The sequence below is a fragment of the Ornithorhynchus anatinus genome, chromosome 1 (genome assembly GCF_004115215.2).
Source record: "Ornithorhynchus anatinus isolate Pmale09 chromosome 1, mOrnAna1.pri.v4, whole genome shotgun sequence".
NCBI lineage: Eukaryota > Metazoa > Chordata > Mammalia > Monotremata > Ornithorhynchidae > Ornithorhynchus > Ornithorhynchus anatinus.
In genome coordinates, this window is record NC_041728.1 from 63,385,161 (window position 1) to 63,398,473 (window position 13,313).

A 13,313-nucleotide genomic window follows, 5' to 3' on the forward strand; every position below is an offset into this window, starting at 1 on the left:
AATTGGGGAGAAGGGACTGGAGACAGACTCGTCAGGAATGATTAAGCATTAAAACACCACCGACGAGTACACGGAATCAAAATTGAGATGAGCAGGGGACCGTGGCTGGAGGAGCAGAATCTCCGGCTCCCGTGGCCTGGAGCTCAGGGCCCGGGCGTAGCCACGGCGCAGGCAGTGCGTGTCGGGATCGGTGACCCTTGGTGGCCTCGGAGAAGGCGGCGGTTACCGCGGATGCTTCTCCGGTCCGGATTTCAGAACAAAATACACCACAGACTCGCCTCTGCCCTTTTTTGTTTTTTAACCATTTGAAGGATTTTATTTAAGATAAATCAGTTTCTGATACTCGGAACGACACTTAAAATTATATCTACCACTACAGTTGTTCTCCAAACAGACTGAACAGGGCAGAGCTGCACACACACCCACACACTGAGGCATACTCGCGAAAATCATTTACATTTTGTTCCATATCAACGGCAAACACTTCCTTCCAAGATAAAGAAAGACTTCTCAAATACCCGGCGAGACGGAAGCCCACGTGACTGCAGAGAATGCTTGACGGTCTCACAGATCAGCCCAAATGGGGGAAGCAAACACAATAAGCAAAAAATAGAACTCCTTACTCCGAACATATAAAATATATAACTAGCTCCGTTTTAAATATACAGTTCCACGGCATTTTAGTAAAATAAAGCCTTTCTTTTCGATTCCGTTGGGTAAATTCCATTTTTAAAACAACCGCTGCATTCTGAGTTGGTCCGTCATCTGCCTTTCTGGATCCCTGAGCACCTCAGAGCAGACAAAAACATTCTCTGGCTGGGTCTACAGAGTAAATTTAATCCTTCAACACAGGAATGAGAAATAAATAAAAAAAAATCCTTTACAGTCCACAAGCCCATTTAATTGTTTGGGAGGGGCACCACGGAGAGGGGAAAGGACCAATCTGCTTTCAATCTTCCATTTCATGGAGTCGCAACCAGACTCGCCCGTAAGAAGGGGAGGGTGAGGAGGGATCCACTTCTGAGAAGCTGAAGTGAGGAACTGAGATGTTCACAGAACCTAGGGGAATCTCGTTTCTGCCACCTCTGCCCACCCCACGGCTCTGAACCCCCTTCCAAATTGGGGGTACAAACATCAGTGGCAGAAACGAAGCTACTGCGGCAGTGAGTTCCGATGCGTCCCAGCAAGGATTTCCATCAGGGCAGAAAATCATCTTGCCTTTGGGACTTGAGGGGGAGCTTATTAAAATCTTTAACAGGTTTGAGGACGTGGGAGGAGGGGCTCCTATCGGGAGTCGGAGGGCAGTAGGAAACGGGACCTGGCAGTACTGTTGAGAGATCGTTGCAGAATTTTGGAATGCTCTCACGACTTAGAGCAAAATAATCATTCTTTCAAAAAAAATTGGATTTTAAGGCAGTGGATTCAGACTAAGTCTGGAGATTCGTTACCGTTTCCTTTGAGGAGCATAATGAAATGGAATAGAAATGATCTACGGGAAAGATAAACTTTTCCCGAACGACGGCTTGAACCGTGATCAATAAAACTAAAGTTAACGGGATCACAGTTAAGCGTCGACCCTTGAGCTCTTTCTCCACTTTCGCCCCTCTCTCTGTGAATTAAATTAGGGCTAAACCCAGAAAATGCATGGCAGCAGGTCCTAGAACGAGGCAGGACCCGAGTCAGGACTGAGGCCTGTGGGAGGAAAAGGCCGGATGTTACCATGCTTCTCTTCAGTGCCCTCCCCAAGTCCGATATGCCAGTGAACTGTGGCGTTCAGAGCGGTGGGTGAGGGCGGGATCCAAGCACCTTTAGAAGGTGATCTTTAAAAAGCATCATCTGGATCATCTGGTGCCCCTCCCTGCCACGCTGCAGTGGCTTTCAATGACTTTCTCCTCTGGACTCGCGTGGGCTGAAGCCCAGTCTGAGAGAAAGATCTCTACAAAAACTGTCTCTCGGATTCAAAGTATGGCTTTGGGGAAACAGCCACCCGCCACGGGGCAGACGGGATACTGTCGGAAGCCAGCTGGGCTCTGACGAAAAGCATCCGGGGCTTTCCTCGAGTCCTTTATACGAGCGAATGGGAAGGATCCCACAGTCTATTTAGAAGACATTCCCCTAAACACATAAACTCGTCAGCTTAAGCAGACATCCCACGCTGAAAATGACAGAGAGTCTCAGTCACCTTCCAGCGGCCGGATATCCCGAGCGCCGTCCGGTTCAGGGTTCTCAACCCACAGCAGCGCACGGCTTCCCGGCCATCCAGTCCCGTGGTCCCAGCGAGGTTTCCTACAGCCTGCGGATAGTCGACGACATTGATGACGCCCGGGGCCGAGGCCTACGCGACGGTCGGCCCTGAGGAAGACTTGCCGGGCCGGCCCATTCAGTGGACGGGCGACCTCTGACAGGGCCGTTCTCTAACGGCTCTAACTTCTTGTTCACCGGCAGTTACGGTCCATTGGTTTCCAGAGTTTTCTGGTTATGGCGGAGGGAGTTGGTCAGTCAGTAGGATCCCAGAAAGATCCGCCAAAGAGCCGAGGCTCCCTGACCTTAATCAAGTGCTCGGGAATTTTTGCAGTTCAGATTTAGCCACCAGGCAAACGAAATAAAATACTGATACCCCAAAGGGATGCTATCCATTCGGTTACGGTTGCATCTGATCTGCTCTTTTAATGCCCTTTATTCTTTTTCCATTGTGGTTAAGGTTGTTTGAAAACCAGAAAAAAAAAAGTTAACCTGCAAAACGGAGGGGTTCCTTTTCCCTGCATTTCCACCTTCGTGTTTGTTATGGCCGCTTGATTTACTTATTCTGATCGCTCTAGCTGTCAATATCTCTCTCTCCCCACAGTGGGTGGGAAACCTATCACTCCGTTACTGTGTATTTGCCAAGTGTCTAATACAGGGCACCACACCAAGCGGTCCCTAAAAAAATCCCGCGGCTCCGACTACTTACTCCCCGCAGGGTTCGGGGGGAAATTCTGAAGGCAGACTTTTCCTCCTGGTCATATCTTCAAGCCTGGCTCTAAATCTGGTCAATCGCTGCTCATTTCTGGTTTCCCCCCGCCTTTTCCAGCACTGTAATCTATCGGCCTAGCTCCCCAAAGAACTGCACTATATCTTCCGTGTTATCGGTTTTAAAAAGGGATGGATCACTACAGCCTCTGTCTCTAGCAGAACCCGTTCCCCACCCCCTTCCCCCGCCCCAAGCCCGGTATAAAACGCACCCCGGGCCAGTCATCTGAACCAAACGGGACCGTGACAAGCCGGGAGCGACTGACCGACCACCCCCCAACCCGTCCCGCACCGGCAAAAGCGGCAGAAAGACATCGATTTGCTCCGAGTCAGAGACCCCGACCGAACGCTCGGACCGAAACGGGCAAGTTGAAATCACGTGGGCGGGAGGGGAGCCGGGGCGGGGGGGATCGACCGGCTGCAGGAACTCTTTATAAATATATATATCGATCGAAGTCTACATAAAGTGCAAAAAGCGCCGCGTCGCCCGGGGCCGTCAGTATTCCCACTCGTCGGTTTTCATGTCGAGATAGCTGAGGATGTTCTGGGCCAGCTTGACCGCCTGTTTCCTGGCCGCCTTGCACTTCTCTTCTCCCTGCGGGTCCACCGCGTCGAGGGCGAGGAGCTGTTTGGTGAGGAGCTCCTCCAGGCGGATGTAGTTCTTGTCCGTCCGGTTGCCGTCGAAGGAGAGGACCTCGCCCTGGATGGCGGCCAGGCTCCCGAGGACGCTCCAGACGGCTCGGAGGGACGGGTGCTCTTCGCCGGCGAACGTCTGCCGCTCGGCCAGGGACTCCTTCAGGTCGACGTAGGTGATGAGGGTCTGCACCTCCACCACCGCCCTCCTCCGCGCCTCACGGATGCAGGGGTTCTTGCCCGCGCTCACCTCGTCCAGCTGGCCGATCAGGCCCTGCAGCTCCGACTTGGAGCCCAGGTACGGGTCGGCCGGGTTCTGGGCTTGGAGGAGCTCGTTCCTCACGGCCCTCGTCTTCTTGCGCACCGCCTCGATCCTCAGGATGGACTGGTTCTGGCCCAGGTCGAAGGCGTAGGTGGTGTCCGCTTCCTCCTCCAGGTCCAGGTACTTGAGCAGCTTGTTGATTTCCTCCACCACCTCCTTCCGGTAGTTCCGGATCTCCGGGCGCCCGCAGACGTCCAGGGCATCCAGGTCGGCGGTGAGGCCCGAGAGGACGCAGGACAGGTGCCGGCAGGTCTCGCCGTTGTTCACGCCCACGAGCAGGGCGATCAGGGTCCCGCGGGCCTTGTTCACTTCGGACATGACCGAGTTGATCTTGGCGACGGAAGGGTGGGCCCCGTCGGAGAGCGGCAGGGACGGCTGCTGCTTCATGCAGCCCTCCAGGATCTCTTGCACGGCGCACACCCGGGTCAGCGTGTGGTACCTGGCCTTCCGCAGGGAGATCTTCCCCCCCGTCTTCACGTGCGTGAGCCTCAGGATGACGTCCTGGATCCCCTCTTCGAACTCGTCGGTGATGCTGTTGCCTCCGCTGTGGAAGGGAGCGACCTCCTCCTTCACCAGGGCCTGGGCCTCCTTGAAGATCGTCTCGATCTCCAGCCGGCGCGGGTGGTTGGCGTTCTGCTCCAGCTCCTTCAGGAGCCGCTCGGTTTCCTGGGCCGCCCTCTTCCTCGCTTGCTGGACGTCCCCTCTGCCTTCCGTGTCGACGGAGTCGATCTCGAAGAGCTGCTTGGTCAGGACCCGCTCCAGCTTTTTGTAGTTCTTGTCGTTGGCCAGGCCGCTGAAACCAACCACCTGCGGTTCGACGCCTTTGACTTCCTTCTGGATTTCCTGCAGCCTCCTGAGGGAAGGGTGTTGGTTACCCATCTCCATGCTTGGGGCTCATTCGGTTCCCAGAGAGCTAAAACAGAGGGACCAGAAGAGCGGTTTAGGGTGGGAGAAGAGCCGCGGGAGGCCGGTCGGCGGCCGGTTCCGCCGCCTGCGGGCAAGGGGCTTGCGTCGCTCCCCCTGCCCCTTCCCGCGCCCAGCATCTGGAGCGAAGGGATGCGAGGCCAGGGGCTTCTGCTCCCCCTCCCCAACGTCACCTCTCCAGGAGGGGCCCGGGGCCTTAGAGCCCTTAGCCCGGAGGGGTAAGGAACCCTCTGCTCTCCCTCCGGCCCCCCTGGGGGAGCAACTGCTCTTGCTCTCCATCCGCCCTGCGAGCTGGTCCGAGGCCCCAGCTCCGAGGGGCGGCAAGGGAGTGACCGGGTCCTTCTTCTTCTTCCATCAGGCTACTCCCCCGCCCCCGTCCGAAGTCCCTCCACGTCACAGCGGCGCAATGGGATCAAGCCGGTCGAAGGAGGCCGAGTCAGGAAAGAAATGGAGCCGCGAATGCGGAGGCCTCCCCGTCCCCGCAGTGGCCGAGCGGGAAGGGCAAGGCCCTGGGAGATGGGGGAGCCGGGTTTGAGCGCCAGCTCTGTACGTCTCTAGGCAAGTCCCTTAAGCAGTGCTGCCTAGCGGATAGAAGCCGGGCCGGGGAGTCAGAAGGACCTGGGTTCTAATCCCAGCACTGCCACCTGTCTTCGGGGGTGACCTCGGGCAAGTCACTTCGTTTCCCTGGGCCTCCATCACCTCATTTGAGAAATGGGGATTAAGACTGCGGGCCCTATGTGGGACTGGGTCCAACCCCGGCGCTTAGTACAGTGCCTGGCATAAAGTGGGCGCTTTACAAATACCACAATTATTATTAATCCTCTCTCTGGGCCTCCAAGTTCTCATCTGTAAAACGAGGAGAATAGTTTCTACCCGGGGGATGCTGGGAGGACGGGTGATGTAAAAGCACTTTGGAATCATAAAACAAGCCTTCTTCAAAATCGTCATGACTGTAGCCTTGGGCAACATTCTTGTCTTCCACCGGCTTTCCGACTCTACTGTCTTACGGCTTTCCCACTCTGCTGTCTTAGGTAGGCAAGAGGCTTTTCTAGCACTGGAAAGATCCCTAACTCCCTTGGAAGGGTGTCATGAGGCTTCATTAACTATTCCCTTGTAAAGTGGCCAGGGCCATTACTATTTTAGGAGGAAGCGGCTGAAGGGGTTGGTGTCGGCAGGGTCCCTCAATTTCATTTCCCAGTGCCGAGGGATTGATTCCCACCTGGAAGCAGAGGGAAAAACAACAGTAAAATCCGCTCAACCCATCAAAGCATTAGGCACTCTACCTAACTTTCCTGCCGGGTAGGGTGGGTGGGAGCAGGTGGGTGTGGTGTGTCGTGTTGTGGTGCGGTGTGCATGTCCCCCCTCAACATCTGGGAGGAATCCTACAGTTAAGAAGAGTCAAACCAGACTATTCAGCAGGATTCGGGTGTGTGTTTCTGTGTGCGTTTCTGTGTGTGAGAGGGTGGTGAACAGTGACCAGGTCAGATCCCAGCCTGCCTCCCAGGCTGGGGCCTTCGGGCAGAAAAATAAGACTAATAATAGTGGTATTTTCTTAGGTGCTTGCCTATGTCTAAGCGCTTAGATACGAAAAATCACATCTCTTCCAAAGAGACCTTTTTTCTCTCCTTATATTTGTTGTTAATAATGGTAATAATAATAATAATGGCATTTGTTAAGCGCTTACTATATGCCAAACACTGTTCGAAACGCTGGGGCAGATACCAGGCAATCAGGTGGTCTGACGTGGGGCTCATGGTCTTCATCCCCATTTTACAGATGAGGGAACTGAAGCCGAGAGAAGTGAAGTGACTTGCCCAGAGTCACACAGCTGACAAGTGGCAGAGCGGGGAGTCGAACCCATGACCTCTGACTCCCAAGCCCGGGCTCCTTCCACTGAACCATGCTGCTTCTCATAGGGTCGGGCACTGTACTAAGCGCTGGGGTGGATAAGTGGCAGAGCCGGGATTAGAACCTAAGTGCTTACTATATGCCGGGCACTAAAGTGCTGGGGTAGACACTCAAGCTAATCAGTTTGGACACAGTCCCTTGTCCCACATGGGTCTCACAGTCTTAATCCCAGTTTTACAGATGAGGGAACTGAAGCACAGAGAAGTTAAGGGACTTGCCCAAGGCCAAGTCACACAGCAGATGGGTGGTGGAGCCAGGATTAGAATCCAGCTTCTCCAGCTAAGTCCTCATTTCCTCTACTCCCATTCCCTTCTGCTCCCCCTGTGCGCCTGGATCTGTACCCTTTAAGTGCTTGATATCTCCTCCCCACCCAGCCCCAAATCATTTGTGTATGCACCCTTATACTCTGCCCTTTCCCTTATCTGTAATTTATTTTAATATCTGCCTGCCCCTTTATTCATTCAATCGTATTGATTGAGCACTGACTGTGTGCCCAGCACTCTACGAAGCGCTTGGAAAGTACAATTCGGCAACAGAGAGAGACACTCCCGGCCCAACAACGGGTTCCTTGGGTCTGAGATCACACCTATCAACTCTACTGTATTCTAAGAATAATAATGATGATGACAGTATATGTCAAGTGCTTACTCTGTGCCAAGCACTGTTCTAAGCGCTGGGGGAGATACCAGGTCATCGGGTTGTCCCAGGTGGGGCTCCCAGTCTTCATCCCCATTTTCCAGATGAGGAAACCGAGACCCAGGGAAGTGAAGTGACTCGCCCAGAGTCACGCAGCTGACAAGTGATGGAGGCGGGATGAGAACCCACGACCGCTGCCTCCCAAGCCCGGGCTCTTGCCGCTGAACCACGCTGCTTCTTCTACTCTCCCAAGGGCCTAGCAAAGCAATGTCCCACGGTAGGCGTCCCATAAATATCACTGAATGACTGATACAAGATAACCAGGTCATTCACAGTCCCCGTTCACAGGGGACTCAGTGTAGGGGAGGACAGGTATTTCATCTCCTGTCCCTCTTCAAAGCCCTACTGAGAGCTCACCTCCTCCCAGAGGCCTTCCCAGACTGAGCTTCCCCTTTTTCTCTGCTGCCTCTCTGCCCCCCCTTCACCTCCCCTCAGCTAAGCCCCCTTTTCCCCCGGTTTCCCTCTGCTCCTCCCCCTCTCCCTTCCCCTCAGCACTGTGCTCATCCGCTCATTTGTATCTATTTTTATTACCCTATTTATTTTGTTAATGAGATGTACATCCCCTTGATTCTATTTATTGCTATTGTTTTAATGAGATGTACATCCCCTTGATTCTATTTATCGCTATTGTTTTTGTCCGTCTGTCTCCCCCGATTAATAATAATAATAATAATAATAATAATGTTGTATTTGTTAAGCGCTTACTATGTGCCGAGCACTGTTCTAAGCGCTGGGGTAGATACAGGGTCATCAGGTTGTCGCACGTGAGGCTCAGGGCTTAATCCCCATTTTACAGATGAGGTAACTGAGGCACAGAGAAGTCAAGTGACTTGCCCGAGGTCACACAGCCGACAAGTGGGGGAGCCGGGATTCGAACCCATGACCTCTGACTCCCAAGTCCATGCTCTTTCCACTGAGCCACGCTGCTTCCCGTCAGTGGGCAGGGACTGTCTCTATCTGTGGCCAATGTGTCCCTTCCAAGCGCTTAGTACAGGGCTCTGCACAGAGTAAGCGCTCAATAAATACGATCGAATGGACGAATCTCCATTTTACAGGTGAGCAACACGAGGCGCAGAGAGGTCGCGACTTACCCGAGGCCACTCGGCAGGAATAGAACCCGGGTCCCCCGATTCCCAGGCCCGTGCCCATTCCACTAGGCCACGCTGCTTCTCGAGCTACGGCAGCAGCCCCGTTTCTCTGCTTCCTTCTCCCCAGCCGCCTGGGTGCCTGCCACCGACCCATCAACGGTATCTATCGGGCGCTTTCCGAGTGTCAAGCGCTGTGCTAAGCGCTCGGGAAAGGACAGCACAAGAGTCGGAAGACGTCATCCCTGCCCACAGGGAGCTCAAGGCCCATCTGGTCACCGTCCTCCCACGGGTAGCTGGGAGGGAATGAGAGGCTAGTGAGGCACTGGGGATGGGATCTGGGCTGTGGCAAACCTCTGCCCCCTGCTCCCGTGGCAAACCTCTGCCCCCTGCCCGCTGCTCCCGTGGCAAACCTCTGCCCCCTGCCCCCGTGGCAAACCTCTGCCCCCTGCCCGCTGCTCCCGTGGCAAACCTCTGCCCCCTGCTCCCGTGGCAAACCTCTGCCCCCTGCCCGCTGCTCCCGTGGCAAACCTCTGCCCCCTGCTCCCGTGGCAAACCTCTGCCCCCTGCCCCAGTGGCAAACCTCTGCCCCCTGCTCCCGTGGCAAACCTCTGCCCCCTGCTCCCGTGGCAAACCGCTGCCCCCTGCCCCCACGGCAAACCGCTGCCCCCTGCCCCCACGGCAAACCGTTGCCCCCTGCCCCCAGGGCAAACCGCTGTCCCCTGCCCCCACCGCAAACCTCTGCTCCCTGCCCCACGGCAAACCGCTGCCCTCTGCTCCCATGGCAAACTGCCGCCCCCTGCCCCCAGGGCAAACCTCTGCCCCCTGCTCCCATGGCAAACCTCTGCCTACCTGGTAACCCTTGCCCCACTGCAAACCACTGTCGACTGTGGCAAAGTCCTGCCCCCCGTGAACTACTGTCTACTATGGCACACCCGGGTGCCTACCCTCGGCGGAAACCTCTGCCTATCTGGTAATCCCGTCTCAATGCCCCTGGGGCAAACCTCTGTCCACTGGAGCAAACTCCCGCCCCACTGCCCCTGGGGCAAACCTCTACACACCTGGCCTGGGACGCTCCTGTCCCACCACCCCTGGGGCAAACCTCTGCCCATCTCGCTACCCCAGTCCCAGTGCCCCTGAGGCAAGACCCTGCTCACTCCCCTTGGGGCCAACCTCTGCCCACTTGGACAACCCCTGCCCCGCTGCCTGTGGGGCAAATCTTTGCCCAGATTCATTCAATAGTATCTATTGAGCGCTTACTATGTGCAGAGCACCATACTAAGCGCTTGGAAGGGACAAGTCAGCAACAGATGGGGGCAATCCCTGGGCTGGTGTACCCCTGCCCCACTGCCCCCTCCCCTCGGGGGAAAGCCCCCGCCCCGTGTGGCAGACCCCTAGCCCCACTGCCTGTGGGGCAAACCTCTGCCCACCTGGTAAACCCTCGCCCCACTGCCCCCCTCCTGCTGGGGCAAACCTCTGCCCCCCCCCCCCCCCCCGGTATAGCCCTTCCCCACTGCCCCCTCCCCTCGGGGCAACCCTCTGCCCAGTGTGGCGGACCCCTGTCCCCCACTGCCTGTGGGGCAACCCTCTGCCCACCTGGTATACCCCTGCCCCACTCCCGCTGGGGCAATTCTCTGCCCTCCTGCCTACGGGGCAAACCTCTGCTCATGGGGTACAGCCCTGCCCCATCCCCTCGGGGGAAAGCCCTGCTCCACTGATTATGGGGCAAACCTCTGCCCACCTGGTGCACTCCTGCCCCACTGCCTCCCTCCCCCGGGGGCAACTTTCTGCCTAGTGTGGCAGGCCCTTAGCCCCTCTGCCTCGGGGGCAAACCTCTGCCCACCTGGTAAAGCCCTGCCCCGCTGCCCCCTCCCCCGGGGGCAACCCTCTGCCCAGTGTGGCGGACCCCTGTCCCCCACTGCCTCTGGGGCAAACCTCTGCCCCCCGGGAGATCCCTGCCCCACTGCCCCCCTCCTGCTGGGGCAAACCTCTGCCCAAGTGGTACAGTCCTGCCCCATCCCCTCGGGGGAAAGCCCTGCCCCACTGCCTACGGGGCAAACCTCTGTCCAGTGTGGCAGGCCCTTAGCCCCCCTGCTTAGGGGGCAAACCTCTGCCCACCTGATAAACCCTTCCCCACTGCCCCCTCCCTCCGGGGCGACCCTCTGCCCAGTGGGCAAGCCCCTGCCCTCCTGCCTATGGGGCAATAATAATAATAATAATGTTGGCATTTGTTAAGCGCTTACTATGTGCCGAGCACCGTTCTAAGCGCTGGGGTAGACACAGGGGAATCAGGTTGTCCCACGTGGGGCTCCCAGTCTTCATCCCCATTTTCCAGATGAGGGAGCTGAGGCCCAGAGAAGTGAAGTGACTTGCCCACAGTCACACAGCCGACAAGCGGCAGAGCTGGGATTCGAACTCATGAGCCCCGACTCCAAAGCCCGGGCTCTTTCCACTGAGCCACGCTGCTTCTCCTCTACCTCTACCCTCTACCCAATTTGGCAGGCCCTTAGCCCCACTACTTCGGGGGCAAACCTCTGCCCAGGTGGCAGGCCCTTAGCCCCCCTGCTTGGGGGGGCAAACCTCTGCCCCCCTCCCCCCGGGGCACAACCGTCTGCCCAGGGGGCAAATCTGTGCCCCCAGATTAACCGCTGCCCCCCTCACCCCCCCACCTCCCGGGGCACCCCCCTGCCCACCTGTTAAAGCCGTGTTGCCGCTGCCCCGGTGTCCGGGCGGGGCGGGGCGGGGCGGGGCCCGGGGGCGGCGCCCGCGCTGACCGCACAATCGCGCCCCGGCCGGACGCCCCTGCTCTCACCTGAGGCCGCCGCCGCCTCCGGGCAGGCCTCCCTCCGGCCTAGCGCTCCCCGCGCGGCGCCGCGCTGCCGCAAAGCGCGCCCGGCCGCGACGCCGGCGGGAGAGGCGGCCGGAAAGCGCGCCCGGCCGCCGCCTGACCCCGCCGCGTGACACTCCCCCCCGCCGCGCGACCGGCCGCCGCCTGACCCCGCCGCGTGACACGCCCCCCCCCCCGCGCGCCCGGCGCCGCCTGACCCCGCCGCGTGACACTCCCGCCCCGCCGCGCGCCCCCCTACCTCCCCCACGTGACCCGTCGCGCGCCCCCGCCCCCCACAGCCCCACTACGTGACCCGCCTTTCGCCCCCCTCCCAGCCCCGTCACGTGACCCGCCGCTCGCCCCCTACCCCAGCGCCACCACGTGATCCGCCGCTCGGCCCTCCCCCCCCCCTCCGCGCCACCACGTGACCCACCGCTCGCCGGACCCAGCCCCACCACAGGTCTCGCCGCGCACCCCCCTCCCGCCCCCCCACGTGACCTGCCGCTCGCCCCCCTCCCCCCCAGAGCCACCACGTGAGCCGCCGCTCGCCCCCTCCCCCCCAGCCCCACCACGTGACCCACCGCTCCCCCCAGCGCCACCACGTGACCCACCGCTCGCCCCCTCCCAGCGCCACCACGTGACCCACCGCTCGCCCGCCCCCCCCCCCCCCACTTCCCGCCGCGCGCCCGGCCGCGAGACCCGCCGCGCGCCCCCGCCTCCCCCACGTGACCCGTCGCGCGCTCCCCCCGCCCCACCACGTGACCCGCCGCGCGCCCAGCCGGAGGCGGGAAACGGGTCAACGTCTCCCCCCGGAGGGCGGGAGGCGGCCATGGCCGCCCTGTGGGGCCGGAGCCGGAGCCGCGTGGCGCCGCTGCCGCCCCCTCTGCCGCCCCCTCTGCCGCCCCCTCTGCCGCCCCCTCTGCCGCCCCCTCTGCCGCCCTCTCTGCCCCGGGGCCTGCCCAGGCCCGCCTCCGGACGCCCCGCCCGCGCCCAGGGCCGGGACGCCGCCGGGACCAGCCCGGTAAGTCCTCCTCAGAACGACCCTCATGGGGGCCGTATGGGGTAGAAGCGCTTACTTGGGAGGTGCAGAGCGCTGCTCTAAGCGCTGGGGGAGACACAGCGTCATCGGCTGGGCCCACGGGAGGCTCACGGTCTCCAGCCCCCTTTGACAGAGGAGGTCACTGAGGGCCCAGAGAAGTGACGGGACTGGCCCAAGGTCACACAGCTGACCGGGGGGGGGGGGGCAGACCCATAATAATAATAATGTTGGTATTTGTTAAGCGCTTACTATGTGCCAAGCGCTGGGGGAGAAACAGGGTCATCAGGTGGTCCCACATGAGGCCCACGGCCTTCAGCCCCATTTTACAGATGAGGAGACTGAGGCCCAGAGAAGGGAAGGGACTTGCCCACAGTCACCCAGCTGACAAGGGGCAGAGCCCGGGATTCGAACCCATGACCTCTCACTCCCAAGCCCGGGCTCTTTCCGCTGAGGCACGCTGCTTCTCTAATATATGATAGCATATATGAGATATATGATTATATCTAGCTATATGTTCTTATATATCATGATGATGGTATTTCTGAAGCACTTACTCTGTGCCCAGCGCTGTTCTGAGCGCTGGAGGAGAGACAAGGTCATCAGGTGGTCCCACGGCGGGGGGGTGGGGGGGCTCACAGTCTTCCTCCCCGTTGGACAGAGGAGTATATATATATTCTATACTTATATATCACATATTATAATAATGCTGGCCTTTGTTAAGCACTTACTGTGTGCCAAGCCTCGTTCTGAGCGCTGGGGGAGATCCAGGGTCATCAGGTGGTCCCACATGGGGCTCCCAGTCTTCATCCCCGTTTGACAGATGAGGTCACTGAGGCCCAGAGAAGTGAAGTGACTTGCCCGAGGTCACAC

At 58.7% G+C, this 13,313-nt stretch overlaps 1 protein-coding gene across 3 annotated transcripts; it reads right to left on the reverse strand.

Moving 5' to 3' along the window:
- Positions 1 to 281: 281 nt before the first annotated feature.
- BAG5 (BAG cochaperone 5) lies at positions 282 to 11,451 on the reverse strand. 3 transcript variants are annotated; one of them, XM_029065814.2, is made up of 2 exons: positions 11,390 to 11,451; positions 282 to 4,877 (listed from the first exon to the last, which is right to left on the reverse strand). In XM_029065814.2, exon 2 carries the CDS (start codon positions 4,847 to 4,849, stop codon positions 3,506 to 3,508), a length of 1,344 nt encoding a protein of 447 aa, XP_028921647.1. In that variant the 5' UTR covers positions 4,850 to 4,877; positions 11,390 to 11,451; the 3' UTR covers positions 282 to 3,505. The 3 variants fall into 3 exon arrangements, with proteins under 3 accessions (XP_028921647.1, XP_028921638.1, XP_028921656.1); XM_029065805.2 differs by lacking the exon at positions 11,390 to 11,451 and adding an exon at positions 11,271 to 11,357; XM_029065823.1 differs by lacking the exon at positions 11,390 to 11,451 and adding an exon at positions 8,584 to 8,603.
- Positions 11,452 to 13,313: the final 1,862 nt, after the last annotated feature.